We start from the raw sequence: 27762 nt of genomic DNA on the forward strand, positions 1-27762 counted from the left end.
TGAGAAAAGACAAATATGATTTGTATCATGAGAAATGTTAAGATAAAGAAATGAAAATGCTACTAACATGTGAATTTATATGACTAAATTGAATAATAATAAAAGCATAATGATTATATACATCCAATTGAAAGTTAATGTAAAGAATCATGGAAAAGCAAATATTTTAACTAAAATAGTTTATAAACATAATTAATATTTAGCCATAGATACTCCTAAATCAACCAAAAATGCAGACCTACACTAATTCCTCTTAGAACTGAAACTTTCAACTTGAAACCTAAATATCTCAACCTCTACTCATTCCTTTTGCCTAAAACTGATTCCAAACATCTAATTATTCATTACGACTGATTCTCAACCTTCAAACTACACAAAATTACACAAATTCGTGGTTCCAAAATTTCAATGTAAAATAACCATTTTTCATGAAAACTCATTAATACCTTAGAATCTCTTAACAAAACTTTATGGAAAGTTTAAAAACCTTCTAATCATATCAAAGCGAGTTGAAATACATTTTAAAATATTGATTTCATGCAAAATCCCGAATTTCACCATTAACAACCCACATTTCAACATTTATTCAAAACTCTTGATTCAATAGATAAAAACTCATTTTAAAAGGGTAGATTTCATTAAAAACTAATAAGAAAATGAAACATTACCTTAGTTAAAGTAGAAAGGAACTTTTAATTGAAAATCCGAAAAACCCACAAGTTGAGCAATGGTGAAATTAATAGTGCTTTTTGAAGCCTTTTATGGAATTCTAGGAAAGTTTAATACTTGGGAGATGATAGAAATAAAATGAATTGATGCTTGAAAAATAAAATAAGTGAAGGGTACTTGGGAAAATCAAGGGACATCAACAAAAAGGGTGAGGGAAGAAACTATGTGAGTTTAATGTAGACAGGGAAAATAAGGTATTTTTAAAACTTTGGTATAATTGCTTTAAAACTACTACTAATTTAAACCTTTTTACAAAACAATCCTCTTTTCAAAATTGAAGATTTTTCCTACATTATTTAATTTTCAAAAAGCTATAGTCAAAAATAATTTTGGATTACCATAATTCAATATTTTCGAACCCATTCCAAGCCAAAATTCTTAATTTACCCTCGAAACTTCTAGACTAAATTTCGGGTTGTGACATGATTTGGTGATTAAACCATTCTGTCGAAATTAATACAAATGAAAGACAATTGACGTAATTTGAACATTAGTGTAAGGAAAGAATATGCTAAAGCCTTACCACTAAATCAACAAACTCATTCTTGATTATTTTCTACGATATTAAATCTACATACTAGTAAGAGTAAGATTTGAAGAGAGATTACTAAAAAGAGCCTCTCTTCCACCTAGACTAAAACTCAATTCTTAATAAGTTAATCAATTCTAACCCTATGGTTTTTGGGTGTTACAAACAATATTAATAATTGGATTGGAATTTTAAATGAAAAAATAAGAAGACTTAATTTTAACTTTTAAATACAGGGACCAAATACATATTTTAAGCGATATAATTTATTTTTTAGGGTTTGACCTCAGGTCAACACTTTAATCCTAAAATAAAGATATTAAATTTATATAAACTAAATACTATATATAATTATTACGTAATAATACATAGGTGAGTCGAAGATTCGATTACAGTAACTAATTAAAAAATCGGAATTTTATTTTTAAATATAAAGTTGTGTAAAATGAAAAGGGAAGAGAGAAAAACGGCAACAAAGCCTGAAAAACAGAGACGACGACAACTCAGTAGTCGATACTTGAAGAAGCTTTTTATTTTTTCTCTTTTTAGAAAGAAAGGAAAAAGGAGGAAACTTTGATTTTGCTTTTCTCTTCCTAGTTTTACCTTTTTTAAAAGAAAATTAGCGGAAACAACGACAACACGCCGTTCGAATTCCGGCGACGGTGAAATTACAGTTTTACTCTTTTCCTTAGTTGGAGGATGGCCATGAGGCCGCCGCATATGGCATTCCGATTTGTTTTCTGTATGGTTTCAACTCCAATATAGTTTATTATTTTTATCTTTTAGATAAAAAAGAAGGGAGAAGAAGCTTTCTTTTGGTTTTTGTATTTGAATCTGGAAGATACAAGGGAGCATTGTGGACGTCCGATTCGATTTCGATAATGGTGATGAAAGGATGGATGGTGGTGGAAAAAGGGAGGAGGATTGTACGGACGGCGTTTTTCATGGTGGCGATGTTGACGTCGCTTCTGGCATCGTCTCTGCCGTTGCTGGCGGCGATAGGCGACATCATGATCCCTTTCCTTTTACTCTCAAGCTTCACATGCGTCACGTGCTACGGTTTAAAGGAACACTTTCGTCGTTACGCTTTCAAAAACTCCTTAACCGATATACCTCTGGTCTCCATCCTCAGATCTATCATCATCATTTGTACGATTCGTATTTCCATTTTTTTTATTTATAACAATTTCCTGAAAATAAAGACAGAAATTAACATAAAATTCTCTTTCTTTCTTTTTTTTTTTTTTGGTTATAACATGCAGGTGTATATTCGATGTGCGATGGCCCAGCATTATCCCATGGACCTTACTTAGGAACGGTTGCTTTATGTTCATTCGTTTCGATTCTTGTACTATCGGTCAAAGCTTGTGTTTTTACGGTGAATTCGCAAATAGTGGCGGATGCATCGTCGGGTTATTCATTGGCAAGGCAACGGCTTCATTTCAAGAAATCATGGGGAATGCCAGTTTTATTCCTTTCGTCAGTTGTTTTCGCGCTTGGTCACATTGTAGTTGCTTATAGAACATGTTGCAGAGCAAGGAGAAAGCTTTTGTTTCATCGAGTTGATCCTGAAGCAGTAAGTTTTATGGGTCAATTCCATATTTGGGGTTTGGGGTTTTCATTAATAAGCAGTTGGTTATTGTTTTTGCTACTTATCACTTTGTTCAGAGCCAAAGCCAAAGCCAAAGCCAAACAAATAAATTTAACGGTGGAATTTTCTGGAGAAAACATGCATGATTTTACTCAATATTACCATAATTTTGTTGGATTTTTAAAAAAATTGTAAGTTTGATTTGTAACTGTTTTTATGAAATGATTATGTTAGAACTGATTTTGCATGTTAGTTGTTTGTTTCTTTGTAGTCAATTGTGGTCTTGCTTTCTATCATTTTCTTTTGTTTTTAGCAATTATGTTAGGGTCCTCGGTGTTTGTTAATGTTGCAGAGACATTCTATTTTTGTAGACTTTTCTCCCCTAAAGTTCATGGACTAACAAACTGAAATTCAGTGGTTTTAGCTATTCATTTTTGTTTTTAAAAAAAAAATTTGTGATGAGTGAAGTAATGGTTTATTGTTTCTGTAATTATAATTGCATATGTTTCCATTGCATAAGATGTAAGTATTTTTATTCTAGCAGTGTAAACTCATGCAATTGCTGAGCTTTTCATAACTTTTGGTTCTATATTAGAAGTATGGTATTTTCTTTTGGGTAGTAACATTCATGTTATTGCAGGTTCTTTTGTGCAAAAATGTTTTCTCTAGCTTCCAGAAGGTTCCACGATCTCCCACTCCCCCCATAGGGAAAACTCCAAAAAGTGATGGGGAAACAAGGCGTAAGCCATTTGGGCAATCTGGCGATGATGGGGAGGCTCCTATTAGATTGCTTGCTGACGTTGATAGCTTGTTCATTACATTGCAAGGGCTTACCATTCATTACAAGCTTTGCTTTCCTGGTTCACCCCCTAGGGCTTTGTCATCTACTACCTTTCTAGAACCCGAAGTTAGTAGCGCACCACAAGTTGCACCTGGAAAGCTAAAGCTTGATAGGCAAACATTAAGTGTGTTGTCAAAAACGCAATATCACCATCTTCAGAGGAGTTATAGCAACCAATTTCATAGCTCTTCACTTTATGCTCCACTGTTGGATGTTTCCCCAACATCTCCTGTTATTTCTAAAGATGTTCCTGTTTTCAGCCTTGATGATTCCGTTGCACAGGTTGAGACAAGTAATTTGAAATCTGGAACTCTAGAGAAAGATATAGAGGCGAATGGCCAGTTTGGTATTATTTTAGTCCATGGGTTTGGAGGGGGAGTCTTTTCTTGGAGGCATGTGATGGGGGTGCTTGCTTGCCATGTTGGTTGTCCAGTTGCTGCCTTTGATCGGCCAGGTTGGGGATTGACTTCTAGGCCAAGCAGGAAAGATTGGGAGGGAAAACAGTTGCCCAATCCTTACAAACTTGAAACTCAGGTTAGGTTTGACACTCTTTTGGATGTTATTTGGTTATTCACGATAGATATGCTTTTGTGGCAGGCAAGATTAATGGGTGTCATTTGTCATTCTAGTATATGTCATGTGACTTATAATCAATTCTTTCAGAATGGTTTGTCTCTCATAAATAATTGAAATTCAATCCTTTATTGAGTTTTTATAATCATTCCTTGAATGATCTGTCTGTTTGTTTGTTTCCAGCATTTTGACATAGTTCTGAATGAGTCTTATTACCTGATGTTTCAGGTTGACTTGCTTCTTTCCTTTTGCTCTGAGGTGGGGTTTTCTTCGGTGGTGCTTGTTGGACATGATGATGGAGGCATCCTTGCTTTGAAGGCTGCACAAAAAGTCCAAGCCTCGATGAAATCTTACAATGTGAGTAAGCTGCTATGATTTTTCTATGACGCTTTGCATATTTTAGACAACAAAAATAGCATCTTTAGTTATATCCAGTATTCTGATTTAGCGTTATACTGATGTGGTGAAACAAGAAAAATCTGAGGGTTGCCTATAATAAATTATGTTTTGTCAGAGTTTATTGTCAAATAAACATGGAGGAAAAAAAATCTGAGGGTTGCCTATAACAAAATATGTTTTGTAACAGAGTTGATTATCTAATAAACATAAATGAAATTTCATTTACATTGAGAATAGAAAAATTCTTCAGAGAAGTGGCTATTCTAGAGGCATTAGTGTTGAAATTTTTAGGGAATATCACTTTTCTCCATAAGCTTTACTTGTCATTTTGCAAATTTGATCTTCTATTTTCAATTTTATATCAATTAGTAACCTCATGCATAGAACTGTTATTAAATGTTTACAACAGAAGCCGTTATAAAAAAGGATGAAATTTGGTACTACTAAGTTAAGAGAATCTACGGTCAGCGAAAGGACTGGCGTTTGACATGGACAATATAGTAGAATTAAAGAATAAAACAGCTAGAGAAGGGGGGGGGGTTATTTATGTTATTCATGTCAACTTTCCTCTTTTAATTGACTGGTTCCTGATATCCAAAATCTGTAAATTATAAGGTTTTTACTTGTTGGAAGATGCTAAATTAAGATTACCCTAAAGAAAGGGTTGGGTTTGTTTTTTTACATATGTCAGCTTTACTTTTCCAATTGACTAGTTCTTGACTTCTTAACAATTTATTTGTGGATTTAACTAATAGAAGATTATGCCGCAATTTCTTTTTGAACAGATAATGGTTAATGACCCACTTACATATCTGTTTGTCAGCATTGCTTAAAAATCTTTTGGCTTGGTTCTTATTGTCTTTCTTTTGTTGTATTTGGTGATTTATTCAGATTATGATCAAAGCGGTGGTTTTGCTAAGTGTTAGCTTGTCAAGAGAGGTTGTTCCTGCCTTTGCAAGGATACTCTTGCGCACGTCACTTGGGAAGAAGCACTTAGTTCGTCCGCTTCTGCGAACAGAAATTACACAAGTGGTGAATAGGCGTGCATGGTATGATGCAACCAAGTTAACAACAGATGTTTTGAGCCTCTACAAGGTATATTTGCTGTAAGATTAGAACATAGATTATTTATGTTTCCTGTGAATGGAGAAACTTTGAGGAGGTACTACGGACTCAGTGCATTGGAGTCCGAGCTGTACTATATTTTATGAAATCTGGATATGTAGGTTCTTTGGAACTATGGTTTATATTACAAAATTAAAAAGGGTGTTGTAAAAAAGAGACAAGATCCGAAAGCATTAAAATAACAGGGTTAGTGCACTTATGCACAACTATAACATTGACATCAGTTTCTGCATTTTGACAGACTGATTTTAAGAGTCTCCATAAGTCTGGAGATGTAGGTTCTTTGGAGCTATGGGTTTATATTGCAAAATTAAAAAAAAAGGGTTGTGTTAAAAAGTAGACAAACTTAAGATCCTAAAGCATAAAAGTATCACGGTTAGTGCATAAGGCACGACAACAGCATTGAGAAAATTTTCTGCATTTGGATGGACTGATTTTGCGAGTCTTCATAAATGCTAACAGTTGTAGACACTAATTTTGAAAGAAAAAGAAGGGGAAAGGTAGCAGTTTCCTTCTTTATTGATGCAGTTCTATATTGTTATTGTAGCATATGAGATAACATGCAGTTCTAGATACCGTGAGCTAAATTTAGGATAAATCTTTAATCCGCATGGCATAATCTGTAAAGTTCTTCTGTAATTTTTCTATTTTTTGTTACTTAAGCTTCTCAAATTGCATGATAGAATTGCAAGTTTGAAGTTCAGTTTGTTTAACGAAATCAATCTACTGATTAATCTTGCTCCAATCAGGCTCCACTTTGTGTAGAGGGTTGGGATGAAGCACTTCATGAAATAGGCAGGTTGTCAAATGAAACGATCCTTTCACCACAGAATGCGACATCACTGCTAAAGGCTGTTGAAGAGATGCCAGTATTGGTCATTACCGGTGCTGAAGATGCCCATATTTCTCTTAAATCTTCCCAGGCCATGGCTTCGAAACTTGTAAATTCTGTGAGTATGCTTCAACTTAGCCTCTCTATTCAAAGTATGAATTTAATATCGACGGTTAATCTTCTTGGCCAAATCATCCTTTCTTCTGAAATGTTAGTCTTCAAGAAATTGAGAGATGTCACATAGAAACTCTACACAATTTCCTTGTCAACTGTTCACACCACTTGAACAGTGTTCATGCCTTGAAAGAATGTTTTACCCTTTCTGGTTTTGCTGCCACATCTCAAACTGAACTTTCTTGAATATTTATTTTAACTTGTTTACAAATAAATATTGTCCGGGTTTTTTCTGATGTCGCTACATTTATTGGCATGCAGAGACTGGTTGCAATATCAGGGTGTGGCCATCTTCCACATGAGGAATGCCCCAAGGCTTTACTTGCAGCTATTTCACCTTTCTTAAGCAGATTGCTACTCAAACCAGAATTGCAACGGCGGTAGGACACCTCTTTCCAACTTACATACTTAGGTTCTTATCCTGCGGTACTCCCAACTTTTCATTTCCCTGCAAGTATCCGTATTGGACACATCTTCGAACATGGTTATGGGTACAATCCTGAAAATGAAGGTATTCATATCCAACTAATCCGAATTCTGTCCAAGTAACATAGTTTTTATCTCTTGTAGGAGTCTCTTTCTTTCTTTTATCTTTTTATTTTGAGTTATCCCATTTTACCCTGAAAATGAAGAGACACAAGTTCAACCTCTTCATTTGGGTGTTTTTGACGTGTTCCCTTCCTTAACCCTAATTCTCTGGGGTGTTTGTAGAGCTCTCACTTTTTTTTCCTAGTGATTTTTGTTGTTAGGGTTTGAATTTTACCGGCACTTGTTTCAACAGTTGTTTAAAGTAGTGGCAAAATGGCATGTAATTGTAAATTATTAAGATTGGCAATGAATGCATTTGAGCTATCAAAACTCTTGAGGATATTTTAGTCATCCTTTTTCATGATTCAATATTTTGAAAAAAAATCATGGAGATGCAACTCTGGAATTTTGATGCCAACTTGAGTAAACATTCTTTAAAGTTAATTAGAAATGATAACTTATTATTCAATAATATACTATCTATCCTTAAACAGTGTCATCAATGGTAAAAATAAGTATTTTGTACTAGAATTGCAACTGGAAGGCACCTTTCTAGTTCAAATCTCGAATCTCCATAATTAGCTATTCAAAAGCAAGCATCTACCTTTGTCCATAAACAAGCGAAGTCACGAACATTTTTCTGAGGTTTAAGGGTACAAACAAAAATAAATAGAGATGAAATGCGTATAAACTACTCCTTAGAGGATTTGTTGATAAGTGATTTGTGAATGTGTGGAATGACACCACCGCCCGCGATGGTTCCTTTGATCAAGGTGTCAAGTTCTTCATCACCACGGATGGCAAGCTGCAAATGCCTAGGTGTAATACGCTTAACCTTCAGATCCTTGCTTGCATTACCTGCCAGTTCTAGGACTTCTGCAGTCAGGTATTCCAGTATGGCAGCTGTGTAGACTGCAGCCGTAGCTCCAACCCTTCCATTAGCACTAACCCTTGTCTTCAGCAGCCGGTGGACTCGACCCACAGGGAACTGAACAATAAGAAGCAACTGATTGTAATTTAGAAGAATTAACCCAATATAGTGTGTGTGTCTGTATAGTCATATCATATAATGTCTGTATAGTCATATCATATAATCCTACAGATGATTATATGCTGCTAGTATGCCTTAACACGTTCAGAAAATTTCTGCCAAACGGTTTAGGATACAAAACACAGTATTAATTCAAACATGGAAGAGGAAGCTGATGTGGAAGATGACAGAATCTGGTAATCATCATAAACACAGTGGCCCAGAAGAAAGACAAGTTCAAGATACTAAAACGAGCCATTGGTACGCTTGTTTTGGATATGCGAAGACAAGTACAAAAGACTTGCTATTGATACTTGGTCATCCAAACTATTTCTGAAGAATACAACCAATTCAATTAACATAACTACACGTAACTACCAAATGGCACAAGTTCCGGGTAGTAGGTGAAGACATGGTGATCAAGAATCAAGGCAAGGAGTCCAAAGAGATAGAAAAACTAATACATAAGGTTAGGGAGGTGGAGCAAGTTGACAGCTTTCAAACATTAAACAAATAAGATTAATTGTACAAACTCTTTGCTTTTCATAAGTCAATGAAGGCTCCACAGGATGCATTAGAGAGCCAAGTATAACAAAAGAATTAAACGCCACAGAAATAGCGATTTCACAATGAAACTCCTTATATGAAGTCTCCTACTTGACTAGAGTATATCCAACTCAAATGCCAGTGGAATATATAAAAGAAACATACATAGCAGTATCATAATTGACAAGTCCTTAACAGACATCCATGTAATGTTCTTCGACAACTACATCATCTTCTATATTTTTCATAAGGCTTTTATAATTTGTATATGCACAGAATGACTTGTAATGTAGCTTTAACAGGAAATGTGCAAGCAGGTTATGAGATGTTAACAAATACAGTTAATAGTTAAAACATCAAAAGAGATTAATACTGCTAGTTATCAAATGCCAAACTTAGTCCATCATCATTGCTTAGTTCTTTTAATGTCACACCTAACAATTCCATAGTAGAAGTTATATTTGTAGTTGAATAACCCTTGGAAGAAATCAGAAAATTTAGTAAGGGTCAAGAAAGCTCTCAACATACAGTCCAGAGTAATGAAATGTTGTTTGATTTTACTAATATGCATATGTTTGAATTAATAGTCAATCCGCAAATTCCATCCTATTCTTAATTACATTTTGGTATAAAATAGTCACTGCAGACTAGAAAGTGAGGAACAAACCATATAATAGTCAATCCATAAATTCCATCCCATTCCTAATTACATTTTGGCATAAAATAGTCAATGGGAGTTGAAAGAAAGGAACAGTAGACTAGAAAGAAATGAGTACTATCTTTCCCAGTGAAAATAGTTCTTTGACCTACAGATTCGCACTCACACATACTTTAACTAATGTAACGAGATTTATCAGCGCAGACAAATAAGTCCACTTTTTTTTTTTTTGGTACAAATAAGATACCTCAAAACAGTGCAAGAATGAAAGCATGTCATACAAATTGCATGAACAACAAGTAAACCCTTCATAATTGGGAATCATTTCATGGCCGTTTTTTTTATGCAGATAAGATACCTCAAGCTCATTCAGTTAACATTTGAACATAAAACAAGTCAAATGAACTGAAACAAGTTAAGACATGGGATTCGCATTAAAACCAAATCTTCAAATGCCATTATTAGGCCAAGTTATTAAAACACACCCCTACCGAAACTTTGGTTACTTTGATTTGATGCAATAACTCAGGCTGATTTCTAGAAGAAATAGATCAACACTAATGCAACTTCCAAATTACTAAAAAAAAAAGAGGATAAGAACAAATTTGACAAAAAGAAATATCCCGTTCTTGATATGAAACTCTACTTTTTTTTCCCCTACAACTAAAGAATGCTTCATGAATACAAAATGAAAAAAAGAAGAAGAAGCTAATTCAAGCCGTAATTACGGGCAAAGGAAAGAGATGAACCTGGAGGCCAGCACGAGAAGAGCGAGAGACGGGTTTCTTCTTGTCCTTATCTTTGTCCTTGGTGGATTTTCCAGCCGTAATCAATCCTTTTGCTCCTTTCCCCGACATTTTCCCGGAAAATTACTAAGAGGGTGTTTTTGTTTTTCAGCAGAAAATCTGGGATTGGTTTAGGATTGAAAAAAATGGCGAAGAACAGAGAGAAAAAAGAGGCTTTTAATTTTTATGAACGAACAAGGTTTTGGTTTTCGGGCTGAGTTCGACATCTTCGATCTTTTTTAGTATCCAGTTCCGCAGTCTCTTTCTTTTACGATATTACCCTCCTTATCTCTTTTAAATTACTTTGAAATTTTTAAATGGCATAATTGCAAAAAATACCCTCACAGTGTGTTTGGTTCAGTATAATAGGTAATCCATTACGCCCCGATTACGCGCCTATTACATTACCGACCTATTCCGGTGTTTGGTTCACTGTAATAGGTATTATGCGCGTATTACAATACCAACCTAATCCCCAAATTCTCTGCTTTTTTATTCCCTTCCCAAATCGAGGATTACCCTATTACGTCTGGCTTCCCTTCCCAAGTCTCTGTTTTACCCTCCCTCCCTACCCGACCCTCTCCTTTTTCTGTCCTCATCATTTCTCCTCGTCTGCCTTTACCGATTCTCTCTCTCGGTCATTTTTCCCTTTCATTTGTTAAAAGACGTTTGAAATCCACTGCTTCATTTTTTCTCTCGGTCTCGGGTGAGGTATGAATCTTGAACTTTTCATTTTAGTTTTCTGTCTTTGCCTTGGATTGTGGCTGCTTTGCATGCTGATTTGTCTGTCTTTTCATTTCTTCATTTTTTCTCTCGGTCTCTGTTTTGCATGCTGATTTGTGTTTCGTGTCATGTTGGTATTTCTGAAGCATGATTAGAGAGGGTTATAAATCATCATTTTCATTGCATGGGAAGCATCGGTGTGCCCTTTACTTTTGATCTTGAAATATGAGAAAATGATTATATGAGATGGGCTAACACAGAAGTAAAGAGAGATTACATGGAAATAAAATAGTAGGAACTTAAGGAGCAGTCCCTGTTCATGCATTTTATGTCAAAAAGTGTGCTTTTCAACATCACGACATAGTTTTAGGATTTATATTTGGTGTACTGACAGTCGAAAACTCCTTGACATATCGCAAAACAGCAGAGGCCATTGTCTGTATTCTTCAACCGGATTCACCAACTGTATTATGTTTGATATGTGGTATGAAACACTGAAAAAGATAATAGAACCAAGCATAGGCTTAAACCATAAACAAATCATAGTTGAATGTTTGAACTTTCACCTTTTTTCACTCTTTTCATGGACTCGATTTTAAGAGGTGACATCTAATTTCAATTTTGAATTTCAATACACACAATCTCTTTTCTTATATTCCCATTACAACTTTATCAGTTTATCAGTTTCCTGCTTCTCCTTATTGGTTGAGCAATTGTTTCGTCCAGCATGAGATTCAATCTTCAATTCCAGTACTTGTTATATGCTGATTATAGCAGATACGATTCCCTTGTCCCGGAGTTAATTTGGTAATATATTTAAGGGATAATGGCATAAATGGTAGATGTATTTCAGCTGAATGTTTAATGTAACACCTAAACTTTTAAAATGCTTATTTTGGTATTTAAAAGTATCAGTGCGTGTGTTGTTATGGTTTGACTTTAACACCGGTAACATGTGGCAAGCTGACCTGTAATATCTAAATTGAAGTAGGCAAGCACAGTTAGTTTGGGTGAATCCCATAAGAGTAGTTTGGTTGAGCAACTATGATTTTGCAAATAGGATGCATTGAAGATTGTGTGGTGTGATGAAGTGATGACCCCCCCAATTCTGGTTTTGGAGCAATAAGACATGCATTTTTTGTAGGACCAAAATTTTAAGACATGTTAAATTAATAGATAAAAAGAATGTTGTTTATAGTAGTGAATTTGGTTGTGGATGTGAAGTACCATAAACCAATCTGCCTGTTTTGATTGGAGTTGACGAACGCTCTCCTCTCTTTTTCTTTTGTGTGGGTGTCTCACTGATGCCTCATACTTGTAAAACAAAACAGTAAAAAAAAACATTTGTTTTTGGTCGATGCATCTTTCGGGAGCAATGTTTTCTCTCGAGCAAGCTGCGCAAAAAGAACGAAAGCCAAATCGACGCGGCTTCCATATGGTTTTATTAAATCGATTCGTTATTTTTCAGGTTTCAGGATAAATCACTATAATACAGACTGAATCAATTTAATTTTTATTTAATATAAACTAGTAAAAATATTTGCTTGCATGCTGATATAATTTCAGTTGAAGACAATAAATTTGACTTAATCGATTTCCCTTATCTCATTATAGGTTCTTTGTTCCAACACTTCTTCATCGCAGTCGTCCCCGATTTGCTCATTACAGGTTAGTTTTCCATTGGTATTCATGGTTTTGTTTGTATGTTTTCCCCGATTGCATGTTTGTATTGCTGTATCAGCTTTTGTTGTTTCCTTTGTATGGTTTTGTTTGTATGTTTGTATTGCTCATTACAACTTTTGTTTGTATGGTTATGGTTATTGCATGTTTGTATGGTTTTGTTGGTAAATAAAAAAAAAACAATGTTTATCCGAAAAAAATCAAGTTCAGCTTTTGTTGCTCATTTGATACTAATATATAATTATGTTCAACCTTTAATTGATATTATTCAAATAATAATAAAATGAGTTTGAAAATGAAATTTGATACAAAAGAAAAATGGCAACAAATGATAGATGAATTGATGAAACACAGGCAAGGCTGTGTAAAACAACAAAATGAATACCAAAAACAACAAAATGCATTACTGTACGAATCAAAATGAAAGAAGTGAAATAATAATAAAAGAAAAGAAAAAAGAAAAAGAGCGATTTTGATAGACACCAATCGATCATTTTTGATTTAATAAGTCCAATGACTAATTCCAACAAATATAATAATAAGAAATTTGATATATTTAAGTAATATTTTGGATTCTGATTTAATATTACAAAAGCTTTATCAAGTAATAAAAGAATTAATTTTCTTTAAATAAGATTTTAAATTCTAATTAGTAGTTATATAGCATGGTATGTGTGTGAAAAATGGCATTTAGAAGATATGTATGTTTTTTTTAAATAATAGGCTTAAATCACCATTATTTGTACATGTAAATACAATACTACATTTCAATCTTTTCCAATCATAATTGCAAATACAATACTACTTTTTAATAATTATTTGTACATGTAAATGAGATAAAAGTTATATATATTTTTACAAAATGAAATTTAAATTTAAAATGTTATAAAAGTTTTAAAACTTCAATTTCATTCTTTAGTAAACCAAATCCTCATTCTTTATTTTATTTGTTTTAAAATTAGGTCACCTTAATTAAACTAATCATCAATAAATATACTAATCAATGTTCAAACTTTAAACATGCTTTATAATTTTAAATTATAATGAGTTTAGTCATAATATAACAAATACCAACAATTAATTTTATGCAAAACTACATATACCTTTAAATTTTAATATATTTAAAATGTATTAAATATCATTTAATAGATACTTTTTTGGGTGATTGATAAAGAAATGAAATTAAAGTGTGTAATTGCAACTTCAATTCTTTGATACTGTGTCCTAATTTTAATATGTTGCAGTAATGGCTCGTCTGCCTTTAATTGCACAAAGTGTGAGGCGTAAAAGAATTGGTATTGCATTGACAATATGGTTGGAAATCTGTAGAATTGCGATTTGGTTCTTATTTAGAATGGGTGCCAGCCTTAGCCTACATAGACCAAGGATTAGGTCCTATACCTTAGATTTTTATGCAAAACGAGATTATGTGAAAAGGCTTGTATATGCTAGTGACGAGACCTGTATTGAACAAGTTAGGATGAATAGAACTGCCTTTTTTAAACTATGTGAGATGTTAGAATCGATAGGGGGATTGAAGTCGTCAAGGTTCATGCTTGTTGATGAGCAAGTAGCAATGTTTTTACATATCATCTCCCATCACCTGAAAAATCGAGTTATCAAGCATCACTTTAGGAGGTCCGAGGAAACTGTTAGCAGAGCATTTCATAGTGTTTTAAATGTTGTCATACGCTTACAAAATGTGTTATTTAAAAAGCCGGAGCCAATTACAGCCGATTCTTCTGACACAAGGTGGAAATTGTTTAAGGTATTGGACTGAGTTTTATATAGAGCTTGTACAACATTTAGTTGATTTAGATTTAAATTAGTATTCTAACCCAAGGTTTTATATCATGTGATATAGAACTGCTTAGGTGCTCTTGATGGAACCCACATCAAGATTAGGGTTCCAACAGTTGATAAACCTAGATATTGAACGCGAAAAGGTGACATAGCAACAAATATGCTAGGTGTTTGTACACCTGAGATGCAATTTGTTTATGTTCTTCCTGGTTGGGAAGGTTCAGTTACCGATGGATGGGTTCTTCGAGATGCCATTAGTAAAAGACATGGACTAAAAGTTCCTCATGGTAAAGTGGATAGTTAGAGGACTTTGATATTGTTCATCTGGACTAAAACTTTTTGTGCTGAATTAATCATTTAAAAAAAATTATTTTATAGGTTGTTATTATCTAGTTGATGCTGGATACACAAATTGTGAGGGATTTCTTGCACCTTTTAGAGGACAACGCTATCATTTGAACGAGTGGCGTCAGGGGTATCAGCCAAGTTCTCCGCAAGAGTTTTTTAATATGAAACATGCCTCAGCACGTAATGTTATTGAAAGATGCTTTGGGTTATTAAAACGTAGATGGGGAATACTTAGGAGTCCATCGTTATATCCTGTAAGGGTGCACAATAGAATTATTATTGCATGTTGTTTGCTCCATAATTTTGTTCAAACCCATATGAGTATTGATCCCATTGAAGCGGAGGTGGGAGAAGGATTACCTAGTAATGTGGTGGATGACAATGAACCGAATATCACAAATATTCATCCATCGGATGCTTGGGCTACTTGGAGGATGGAACTAGCCAACCAAATGTTCGATGAATGGCAAGCATCTAGAAATTAGTTTGTGAAACTTTTGTGAAACTTTTGTATTGTACTAAACTTGTTTAATTATAATGTAATTTCTTCTCATTCAGCATGTGTTATAATTTTAACTTTTTTGTGGTATGGAGCTTTCGATTCATGATATTGAACTTAATTATAATTTTATAAAGTGTTCACCTTTTGATTCATGATATTAAAATAGTAATTAATATAATTTGTTTTTTTTTGTTCTTAAGATAATTATGTCAGGTGTTCCAGAATCAAATGCTTCTTCACAAGCTTCTCGAGGAACCAAAAGAAAATGGGTTCCAGAAGAAGATGCAGCATTGGTTTCCTGCATGGTGGACTTGCACAATGTTGGAACATTTAATGCTGATACCGAGTTCAAAGCCGGTTATTTTAACGAGTTGGAGAGAATGATACAAAAGGTTTTACCAAATGCAATGTTGAAGGCGAGACCTAATATTGAATCGAGGATTAGGTTACTAAAAAGGGAGTGGTCAATCGTCTATGACATGCATAATAGCCAAAACAATAGCGGTTTTGGTTGGGACGAGCATAGGCAGCTCGTTGTTGCTGAAGATGCGGTTTGGGACTCCTATTTAAAGGTAAGATTATTTCAAGTCTTTATTATCTTATTTTTACCAAACTTATAACTAATATGATTTCCTCATTTTTTTTAGAGTCACAAAGAAGCTGCTCAATTTAGACATCGAACTTTCCCTTACTACGACCAGCTTACAACCATATACGCAAGAGATCGAGCAACTGGGAAAGATGCTCAAACAGCTGCTGATGTTCTTGAAGAAATAAATGCTGAGGGTGTACATACTACAGGTATAGATGAAGAAAGAAACTCATTCTATGACTGCGAAGCTGACATCTCTTTGGATGACATGGATGTTTCTACTGCGGAGGCGCAACGAGATAGAGACCAAGGGGGTTCCTCATATTCAAACAAGAGAAAGAAGAAATCTGATGCTCGTGATATGTCTTCTTCATTTGATGAGGCTGCCACTTTATTGGCCGAAAACATCAAGGCCGTTGGCGATCAAATCAGTAGGAGTATTGCCTCCGAGGTGGTAGTTCAGCAGAAGTCAGAAGAATATCAAAAGATGGAAGAGAAAGCTTCAAATTTATATTCAACCTTATGGGAAATTGAAGGTTTAACCGACGATCAGCGGTATCGAGCTTTGAGTAAAATTCCAGATCATCCAACTCAAATGATCGTTTTCTTTAGTTTACCTTCTGTTACGCGATTGGAATGGGTCAGAAGATTTCTTTTTGACCATTAAAAGCCAATGTTCAAACTTTTTGATGTTGTAAAACTATACAACATATGGATTATGATGTAGAATTTCATTTTCATCTAACCTTTTCTTAATATAAGTTAATTATGTTTATGCAGAATATAATTCTCAAGTTATATTTTGATTTTAGTAAATTCATATAAGAACATTTTATTATTAAGAATTTTATGAAATTATATATCATTATTAAATTATATTTAATATTAATTATTTTAAATTGTATAAATTCATATAAGAAAATTTATTATCAAGAATTTTATGAAATTATATATTATTATTAAATTATATGTAATAATAATTATTTTAAATTATACAAATTCATATAAGAAAATTTATTAGTTATAATTATTTTAAATTTTATTAAATCATATATTTTAATTAAAATATATTTAATATTAGTTATTTCAAATTATCTTTTATAGTATCATATATTATGATTTGAGTAAATTCATATAAGAATATTAATTATTAAGAATTTTATTAAATTATATATTTTAATTAAAATATATTTAATATTAATTATTTCAAATTATCTTTTACAGTATCATATATTATGATTTGAGTAAATTCATATAAGAATATTAATTATTAAGAATTTTATTAAATTATATATTTTAATTAAAATATGTTTAATAATAATTATGTTAAATTATCTTTTATAGTATCATATATTATGATTTGAGTAAATTCATATAAGAATATTAATTATTAAGAATTTTATTAAATTATATATTTTAATTATAATATATTTAATAATTATTATGTTAATTTATATTTTATAGTATCATATATTATGATTTGAGTAAATTCATATAAGAATATTGATTATTAAGAATTTTATTAAATTATATATTTTAATTATAATATATTTAATAATAATTATGTTTAAATATGATTAAATTATTTATTATTGATATTAATAATCTTATTAAAATTTAAATAACAATAACAATAATCATTTACCTAAACAAATTTATGCTAAGGGTATTCTAGTCATTTTAGTTTTTTCCATTATGCTATTACACCTCTATTCCATTCAACCAAACACAAGAATACTATTACGCCTCTATTCCATTACATTCAACCAAACAATTGATTTGCTATTACGCCTCTATTCCAATAAAGCGAACCAAACGTGTTGTCAATGTTTGGGAGTTTTTGGTTTTGTGCCATTAACCTTTTTTTTTATTGACACCTTTAATATTATAATTTTTTCAGAAATCAACTCAATTTTAACGATAAACGTAAGTTGATTGTCTGTTAAACGCCAGGTCAACAAATAGCCTATGTGGCATACCACATAAGCACGATTCATAGATGACGTCATCAAAACAATTTTTCTTTTTCCATCTTCTTTTTTCTTCTCTCTTTCTCTCTTCCCCTCTAAAACATTTTTTTTCTCAACGCTTTCCCAATTTTTCTCTCTTTCCAAACACATCTTTAGTTTTTTTTTTCTCTTTCCAAATTTTCTTAATGCCTTCATGAGTTATTAGTTTTTTCTAATCAACACATCTTTGTTAATAAAATGACATAGAACAAACATCCAAAAGGTCATGCAAACTAATGAAATCCATTTTCTTCAGTTTTCTCACCCTTTTCTTTAGTTTTCTCACCAACCAAACAGAATAAAACGAATCCATACAACAAAAAGAAACTAACTTTCTAGTGTTTTAACAAAAACCCAGCAAATCCTACATCTCATTTTATACTAATTTAGCTAGATCTACCAACTTTAACCTCCAAATTCAGGATTAAGAAAATCTGGGAAAGCATCGAGAAAAAAAAAATGGGAAAGCATTGAGAAAAAAATGTAAGCATGATTCCAAATTGCTGGAACACATTTTTTTTTCTCGATTTGAAGTTCAATTATAGAACAAGACGAGAAGGCTTATCTAGTTTTAAGAAATGTTGGGGATGATGTTGCGAACCTTCTCGCTATGTTTGTCCATATTGATTTGAAGAAGCTTGTTTAGTTTGTGCGGTTGGCCTTTATGGAAGGCTAGAAACTGTTCTGCTTTTGAGAAAATTCCTAGGAGTTTTTTTGAGTTGTGTGGACAGGGATCTCTCTGCCCCTATGTGGGGCTGGAAGTGATAGCAAAGTTTCACTAAATTGGCAAAAACCTCCTCCGCCTTTGAGTGAAGCTTAATTGTGATGTACAATTTGATATTGCAGTGATTTGCAAGGACTCTAATGGTGATAACACCCTTACACCTTAGCTGAAACCATTGCAATTCGTCAAGTCTGCTCCTTGGCAAGTCAGTGAAGTTGGTCTCATGTTCGTGTGAAGTCTTGATTGCCTGTAGCTTATCCAAAGATTAAAGAAGTTAGTTTCTTGCAAAGATTAGAGAATATTAGGCTCTTGTTGTAATATTGTGTTTTCTTGGTTAGCTGGTTTGATAGGGTAGATAATCCGAATCATGTTTTCTTTGTTGTAAGACTATAATATTGTGTTTTCTTGGTTAGTCACATATTTCTCAATTCTGAATCATGTTTTTAAATAAGATAATCCGAATTTGGGTGTTTGGAAAGAGAAAATCTTGGAAAACATTAAGAAAGAAAATGTTTTAGAGGGGAAGAGAGAGAGAGAAGAAGAAAAAAATATGGAAAAAAATTATTTTGATGACATCATCTCTGACATCGTGCTTATGTAACATGCCACATAAACTATTTTGTTGACCAATCTTTTGATTGACGGTCAACTCACATTTACTGTTAAAATTGAGTTGATTTTTGAAAAAATCGTAACATTGAGGGTGTCAATTAAAAAAAGGTTAATGGCACAAAGCCAAAACCCCCCAAACATTAAGGGTATTTTTTTGCAATTATGCCTTTTTAAATCTAGAATTTTTTTTTTAAATGACTTACTCTCTCAAAAAGTGTAAGTCATTTTTCGAGACGAATCTCATTTGTGAGTAATTTTATTTTTATATAAAAACTAACTTGACTAAAAGCTTAATATTATTATATTAATACTTTTTTATTTTAATTATTAAAAATATTAAAATATTGATATAAATATTATAATATTTAATATTATTAAAGATACATATTAATTATTTATATTTAATAATATAATAATTTATTGATATAATTAAACAATTAATTATTTTAAAATTTTAATATTAAAATTTTATTTTAATAATAAATTTGAATTTTAATAATATTATTAATATATTATTGAAAAATATTTAGATTAATATTTTATAAAAATATATATTACAATTTATAAATATTTAATAGTAATTTTTTATAATATAAAATATTATTATTTTAAATATATCAATATGTGTATTTGTTTAAATTGTTCTCAACTTCATTTATCCTTGCAAATTCTAATGTCAATATCCACTATCGTATATGTAATATACATAATTTAAATTAAGTTTTAATCGGACATTTTTATTAAGTTTATAGGTGATATTAATTATTATAAAATATTATCTTATTATAAATAAAATTCAATTGTCAAAAGAAATGTTACTATAATATATTGTAACAAATATATTTATGTTGTATTTATTTCACTAACAATAAATTTTAAAATTAAAAATTAAAAAATTGTCAAAGAATGAAACCATTTTACTCAAAATCATCCAAACATTAAAAATATAAACTTTTATAGAAAATCAATCCATTTTTCAAAAGCTATTTTTGTAAAACAAACACAACCTAAATGTAAACTCCTCATCAGAGTTTTAAAGCATTTTTGTTTTAGTCATCGAAAAAAATGTTTAATTAATTGTAATTTGTAGACACTCCATTGTTAAAATTAGTGGTGGAAAGTTTTAAATTGCTAAATGATTTCAAATTGATTTGCTCGAGTGGATTTTTTTTTTTTTGAAAAATGGATACGGGGCAAGGCAGATTTTTTTTGGATAGTGGGTATAAACCCATATCGATGGTATGTTCGAATTGGTTAAGCCACTGATTTCCAGTTTAACTGGTTTAAATATCAAAATAAAAATTATGATTTTTTTTAAAAATGAGTAAAAATATATTAAAAAATACATTTTACACTTTTTGTCTTTCACAACACAATTTTACTAAATTACTAGTTGTTGCTTAGTTGTATTCTAATTGTAATAAATAACCCACTTTATCATTGTCCCAATATTAAAAAATTTTGAAAAAGTTAATGGTAAAGTGCACCAATAGTCGCTCAACTTTCAACTCGGTCACTCAACTTTCAAAAAATAATAAATTAGTCCTACTAACCATTTTTCATTACAAAAGTAACGGAAAAGTGACCTGTCATTTAATTCACCTCATTGGAGTCCTTGCTATCATTTAACCGACCATGTTGGAGGGTTTGTTATCATTTAAACAGCCTCATTTAAGAACCCTAGCTGGGTAGAAGAAGAAGAAGAAAAAGAAGAAGAGAAACCAATTTCTTGATATGAAAGGTCATTCGATTATACCAAGAAGGTGTAAAAAAGAAAAATAAATAGTACTAACTACTAACCATTAGAGATTGAAGAACAAAGAGGAGCATTTACATCCATATCACCAACAAGGTCTTCATTTTTTATACCAAAAGAATTTGCTAAAAAACATGTAGGAGAAGTCAAAACGTATAAACATAGAGTAGAAAAAATAGAGGCAACTAATCGAAACCCAGGAAAGGAAAAAGAAGAGCTAAAAGAGATGAGATAAAGCAAAAGAAAAGCTAAAGAAGTGAGGAGCCAATATGAAGGTACAAGAAAGAACAAAATGTAAAAGGAAAGAGAAGTTTAAGCCTTCTTCTCTTGTAATAACCAGGGTTCATCCCCATGAAAACAAAGGTCTCTGCCTCTTCATCTCCATCCTTTTTCAACTGCTTGTAATGACTCAACCCAAAAATAGACAGAGGAAATCTATAAAAGCCCTAACTCCCAATAGAACCTAACCCTAGATCTAGAAATCGTTAAAAAAATCTATAATATTGAGGCTGATTCACAAAAGAAACATCGCTAAGGAAATCCATAAAATCATTAAATAAATTTAAAAATCAATTGGAAGCTCTTCTTCATTGGGTTAAGCGACAGGAAGTTGGAAGGGGGTGAATAAACAGTGAAAAAGGAAAAGTTTGGATCTTTGATGTTTTTTCTTATTTCGGCATCTCCATTTCCTCTCTTTTTCTTTTTCTTCTTCTCTGCTTCTTCTTTTAATGTTTTATTTGGTTCTTAAATTGGGTTTTCACCATGACAAGTTAACTGGCCACGTCACCTGTCCCGTTAGGCTTGTAACGGAAAATGTTAATAGACGACTGATTTGCCACTTTTTGATAATGTTAGTGACTGATTTGCTATTTTTTTGAAAGTTAAGTGACTGAGCTGAAAGTTGAGTAACCGTTTTGTTATCGAGATCAAAGTTGAGTGACTGTTGGTGTACTTTACCCTAATATTAATAACAATTATTTTTTGAAGTTAAGACTTTCATTAATGAGAAATAGTTAATGTTACAAAAAAAAATGATCCAATTGGAAAGCAAATCTCCAAACCATTAGTCTTGAAAGCAAATAAAGAAATAAATATCCCAAAGTCAAAGCATCAGTCTTGAAAAGACATGGAGAAAGGAAAGCAAAAGACAATAAAAATCTTATCTTTGTCTCTCCAAAGTAATTTTCAAAGCAAGGAACGACGACATATGACAACTGGAGATGACAATCGGCAACAACAAAGGTTGAAACTTGAGATGAAAGAAGAGTTGAAGAGAAGTAGAAAGGTAGTAAAGGCCAAAGCAATGAGCAACAAATTGTTTTTGTTTTTGGGGGGGGTCTTTTCTTCTACTGTAGGTAGTTGTCCGACGGTGAGATTGAGTACACTAGGGTTGTTTTTTAAAACATATTTTTTTATTCATTTAATTATTTTGAGTTGGATGCTTGGGTTGGGTTTATTAAAATTTTAAGGGTTTAGGCTTGTTTCTAATGGATTTGGGTTGGAAAAGGTAGACTTCTTTTTTTGGTTTGGCTCAAAAATAAAAAAATCAGTTTATCCAGTTTTGTGGTCCAGTCGCGATTCATAGCAATTTGTCGCTCAACTAGTTCTCTTTTTACTTTTGACAAGTATATCAACCAGTTTCTAGCTTGATTGGTTCTGTTCTCTTTCAACAACATTGGTTATTGTAATTTGTAGCAGTTTGTGCTCAACTAGTATATCGATCAATTTCCAACCTGATCAGTTCGACCTGGTTTCAACAATCTTGGTTATGATACCCCAATTATAAAAACAAATATACTTTCCCCAACCCACCTCGACCCACTACATGAAATTTTTTAGAAAATTGGGTTTGGAAAACACATCATAAAATAAATTTAGGGAAAAACTAGAGTTTTAGTTTTTTTTCCAAAACAAGAACTTGGTTGTGATATCTAAAGTAATAAACACTTAATCAAAATTGTACTTTTTTGATTCTCCTAGGATGAACTCTTCAATCGAGTAGTTTTTTTCGCTATCCTCAAGCTCACGTCTGTCGAGTGTGGCATCGCTTCGAATCAGAAAATTTTTCACAAAAATAACCAGTGGGGTAATTTCATAATTTCTCCAAACTTTTAGGCCAAGTTGTAAATAAGAAAAATATCTCTAGAAATTTTCTGAAATAATTTCTTCAGATAATTTTCTCTCTATAACTTTCTCTTGAATTTAAGTGTGTGTAAATAATAACCCAAGACTCTCTTTATATAATGAGAGTTTAGAGAGTTCAACGATGATTAAACTTAATCACTTTAATATTAAATTAATATAATATTTATCAAGATAAATATTAGATAAAATTTAATATTAAAATTTATTAAATTAATAGAATATTTATTTACAAGATAAACATTAAATTAAATTAAATATTAAATTTATTAAAATAATATTATTTTTGGAATAGTTAATCTAAAATCAAATCCTCTGGTAGAGTCCTAGTATAAGTGTAATTCTTCCACTGCTCAACCACCAAAGAACCATTGTCACTGACCATTTGCCGGCACCGTAATACCACTATCGCAACCGCCGACACCATGAGCTAGTTCGATTTCTTCCAGTTCGGTCTTGGCCAATGATGGTCCAACCGGTTCGGTCCAGCCACCGGTTCGACTGTCAACCCGGTTTCACATACCATGCCCGGTTGACCAGTTTTTGGGCTCTCAGGCCCAATTTATGATCTCAAGTCCGATCTTCAAGTTCAATTACCCATTATTCCAATTGTCTAACTTGAAAATTAATTATAAAAATATCATATTAATTTTAATTAATTTGATTAATTTAATTTTATTTGATTAAATTTAATTTTCCCAAAATTCATTTAGATTTTCCAAATTAATTTTTCAAGAAAATTTTTTGATCAAATTCTCTAGTTGAACAATTTTTACAACCGCCCAATTTAATTCCATATCGAATAAATCGACTTAATTAAATTATTTCCAAAGTTGCAGAATTTTCTTCTGATTCAAATGCAGTTCGATCAAGCTTTTGTTGAGCTAGTGCAGGGACCAATCAGACATATACAATTAGGCTGTAGTAATTACAATTATGTCCAGAAGCATCGTTTTGATAATTCACAATTACTTAATCATGGAGTCAGTTCACAATAAGTACCATGATTGAAAACTCCTTATTGTATACTCTTTACGAAAACAATTCATTCAATTTTTGTCCAATGACCTCGTCATGTGTATGTTACCCTCATATGATATCCTTGATTCCGAGTTAAATCCGTTCACTCAATACAAGCCTATTTTATCTCATTGTCACTATTGTGTCTGCTTAATGATTAATATGATCACTATCAACAAATGACTATGATAAATTGCTCGTTTGAGAACAAGCAACCCATGACCACGTTCCATATTTATCAATCCACACAATACCAATGAGAGGATATCGTTAACTCTTTAATTGAGCTATGAATTCCACTGTTGCTAGTAAAGCCATGCCATACACAAGTCATGTACCCAACATACTGGCTATCAGCTCGATCATCTTTAGAGCATAAGCCTCCACTTCTATCAAAGCACATGAGTTACATACGCATGATCAATGACTAACTCAGGATGTAGGTAAATCACACCATGAATGTCACAAGTGAATTAATTCACAAATGGATTCAGAATTAATTCATCTTGGGTCTAGTGCAATGTATCATTCTGCCAATGAATACATCTATGTCTCTACCCAAGGAGTCAATTGCTCCGGTAGCCAAGACTAGCCATCTCCCCAATTGGAATTGTAGGCGACATAATAATCCTTCTCAGTATTTGAATCAAATGCTCACTTTGATTCTTTTACGGGATTACGGACTCGTTTATATTATCTACTGAAGTAAGTTGTCTTTCTCGCAATGTAAATGTTCTTACAATGCCACTTATCAACAGTTTGAACTTAGACAATCAATGAACTAATATTTGCTTGCCACAATTTTGCTATGCATGCAAAATATGAAAGACAGAAATACAAAAGACATAACAGTGAAATATGAAATTTATTTATTCATCGTTCAAATACATAGAAAACAATTACATGTTTACTATAATATGGGCACATTTTCCAACAAAATTACCATTTTATCCTTGTATATGCATATATCTATTAAAAGGATAGAAATGTAAAAATATGTTATAGAAAAAAAAACTCATATGTTTTATGATTAAATATTTTTTGAAGAATTATATTGAAATAATTACTTGCCTTTAAAAATATTAAAGATAAGTAGCAAAAATTAAATTGAAGCGGGTATAGATGTATCCAACATCCATAGAGTAGGTAGTGATTTTCAAGATTATACATCCATAATGGAGCGGGGCGAGTAGTGGAGTAGAGCGTACCAACTATGGAGTGGTGGTGGATTTAATGACATCCATTTCTGCCTCACTCCATTTTCATCCCTAGGTAAAATGTATTTGGTCACCAAACGAAAACCTAACGTGGTCTTCTTTTGATTGGTATAATAACGAATTTAACACTTAACATTTTATACATTTTATCAATTTAGTATTAATTCTAAAAAACTTAACTAATTTGGCCCTCAAAGTTTACATATTCTATCAATTTGTTCAGCATTTTAAAAATTAATTTTTTAAAATTCTATACATTAAAAAATACATAAAATTATAATAAATGAAAAAAATGAAATTAAAAATTTTAAAAACCATGTAAAGAAGAAAGCTCGTCATCTTCCTAGATTAAGCTTGTTCTAATTGAAAAAGGTTTATCAATCCCGTTATTGAAACAACTTTCTTTATCAACTTCTTCTATCGGCCTACACAAGGCATATGATAGTCTTAACTGGGAATTTTTTGTTTGGTTCTTTTGGAGTTTGGTTTCCCTCATACCTTGATTGACCTTATCATTTTTGTGTTTCTTTGAGCAAAATTTTGCCTCTTTGGAATGGTCAGGTCCTTACAGAATTTACTCTCCAAGCAGGATTAAGGCAAGGGGATCCATTTTCGCCTTATCTTTTCATTTTAGTTATGGAAAAACTTTCTCATATGATCCTTGAAAAACAAGCGAATGGACTTTGGAAACCTCTTAAAGTTTCTCGTAATGGCTCGACTTCGACTCATTTATTCTTTATCGACAATCTCATGTTATTTGTGCATGTGTCTATAGATCAAGTTGATTTGGTTCGAGCTTGTCTTAAGGAGTTTGGGGATGCCTCCGGGTTGGTTGCTAATTTAGACAAGTCAAAGTTGTTTGTGTTGCTGAATATTCATAGTAGTGTGGCAGTTTTGTTGAGTAGTTGATGTGGTATCCCCCTCACTGATGATTTGGGTACATATTTGGGGGTTCCCATCATCCACAGGCGAGCTAATAAAGACTTGTATGCTCTGTTAATTGGTCGTGTCATTAAACGTCTTGACGATTAGAAAGGGAATTTTTTATCTCTGGCAGGTTGTAAAGTTCTTATTCAGTCTACGTCTTTTATTCCTTTGTATTCTATGCAAACAACCTTACTTTTGACTTCTGTCTGTGACCACTTGGATAGGCTCAATCGCAATTTTCTTAGAGGAAGGTATACAGATTATTCTCATAATCACTTGGTGAGTTGGGGCTTAGTTTGTTTTCGTATGAAAGTGAGTTAGCTCGCTTAAATAACACGGCCATGCTTACTGAATCTAGTTAGAGGATTTTTAAACAACATGATTCTCTTGGTGTCATGTATTCTGGTCAAAATATTTGGCTTATCGTAATTTCTTACAAGCTGAGTTAAAGGGTAAATCTCGTTGACTTGGATGGGTTTGTTGAACTCAAGGATGGTTATTCAACTTGGTTGTAACAGCTCAATTTTTAAGGGTATCGAAAATGGTAGTTTCGAAACTCCGTTTTCTGATGATCGAGTTAGTAAATATTATTTATTAAATATTTACAAGGTTAGTATAGTAGTATACTGAAGTCTGGTCTAATAATTTAATTATGTGAAAAGTTAGTCAAGGTATAAGTGTATTGGTTCAAAAGTCAATGGTTTTGAAAATTGAGGTCTCGGGACCTCAATTTTGTAAATCAAACTCGTAAATATTTTTATTAAATATTTACGGAGTTTTTGGTCTAGGTGAATTAAATTTTTTATAGGTAATTTTACAAAATTAATGATTAATTAAGACACAAGGACTAAATCTTAAAAACCGTAAAAGTTAATCACTATTGGTTTTATTAGTTAATGAGCTAAAATGGTATTATTGCAAGGCATAAATTGATAATTAGGCCATTTTTTAATTAAGTGGAAGGGTAGGTGGCATATATTTTGCTATAATAATAAAATTATAATTAAAATATAATATTTATAAAATTATAACATAAAATAAGGTAGAAAGAGGAAACTAAAAACATTTCCTATTCATCTTCTCCTTCAACCGTACCAAGAAGAGAATAGGGTTTCAAGAATTGAAAAAAACTGGCCTTTGCATGGTAAGTTTTTCCTAATCCGTTTCTCGTAATTTTTATGTTTTTGAGATTATTGTAGCTTAATCTAGTAGGCCTAGGTATTAAATTGTAAATTTTTTAAAGTGTTGAAATGTTTCCATTGATGATTAAATTTTGTTAGTTTTGAACTTAGGAACTAAAATCAAAATATTTTGAAATTGACATGGCATTTCTATAATTTTTGAATTTAGAGGGCTATACAGGAATA

At 32.1% G+C, this 27762-nt stretch overlaps 2 protein-coding genes across 2 annotated transcripts; one reads left to right on the forward strand and one right to left on the reverse strand.

The window, feature by feature from the left end:
* Window positions 1–1704: 1704 nt before the first annotated feature.
* Window positions 1705–7719, forward strand: LOC105777504 (uncharacterized). Its single transcript, XM_012600821.2, has 7 exons — window positions 1705–2407; window positions 2521–2834; window positions 3490–4224; window positions 4492–4620; window positions 5554–5757; window positions 6537–6737; window positions 7055–7719. The coding sequence occupies exons 1-7, from the start codon at window positions 2140–2142 to the stop codon at window positions 7175–7177; spliced, it is 1974 nt and encodes a 657-aa protein (XP_012456275.1). The 5' UTR covers window positions 1705–2139; the 3' UTR covers window positions 7178–7719.
* A 151-nt stretch (window positions 7720–7870) lies between these two features.
* LOC105777514 (probable histone H2A variant 3) lies at window positions 7871–10566 on the reverse strand. Its single transcript, XM_012600832.2, has 2 exons — window positions 10305–10566; window positions 7871–8309 (listed from the first exon to the last, which is right to left on the reverse strand). The coding sequence occupies exons 1-2, from the start codon at window positions 10410–10412 to the stop codon at window positions 8013–8015; spliced, it is 405 nt and encodes a 134-aa protein (XP_012456286.1). The 5' UTR covers window positions 10413–10566; the 3' UTR covers window positions 7871–8012.
* Between the last annotated feature and the right edge of the window lie 17196 nt (window positions 10567–27762).

Source organism: Gossypium raimondii, chromosome 2 (genome assembly GCF_025698545.1).
Source record: "Gossypium raimondii isolate GPD5lz chromosome 2, ASM2569854v1, whole genome shotgun sequence".
Lineage (NCBI taxonomy): Eukaryota > Viridiplantae > Streptophyta > Magnoliopsida > Malvales > Malvaceae > Gossypium > Gossypium raimondii.

Coding starts and splice junctions, on each gene's coding strand:
- LOC105777504 (XM_012600821.2), top strand. CDS start 2,140: ATGGTGATGAAAGGATGGATGGTGGTGGAAAAAGGGAGGAGGATTGTA. Junction 2,835..3,489: donor ATCGAGTTGATCCTGAAGCA/GTAAGTTTTATG, acceptor ATGTTATTGCAG/GTTCTTTTGTGCAAAAATGT. Junction 6,738..7,054: donor CTTCGAAACTTGTAAATTCT/GTGAGTATGCTT, acceptor ATTGGCATGCAG/AGACTGGTTGCAATATCAGG.
- LOC105777514 (XM_012600832.2), bottom strand. CDS start 10,412: ATGTCGGGGAAAGGAGCAAAAGGATTGATTACGGCTGGAAAATCCACC. Junction 8,310..10,304: donor CTTCTCGTGCTGGCCTCCAG/GTTCATCTCTTT, acceptor CTTATTGTTCAG/TTCCCTGTGGGTCGAGTCCA.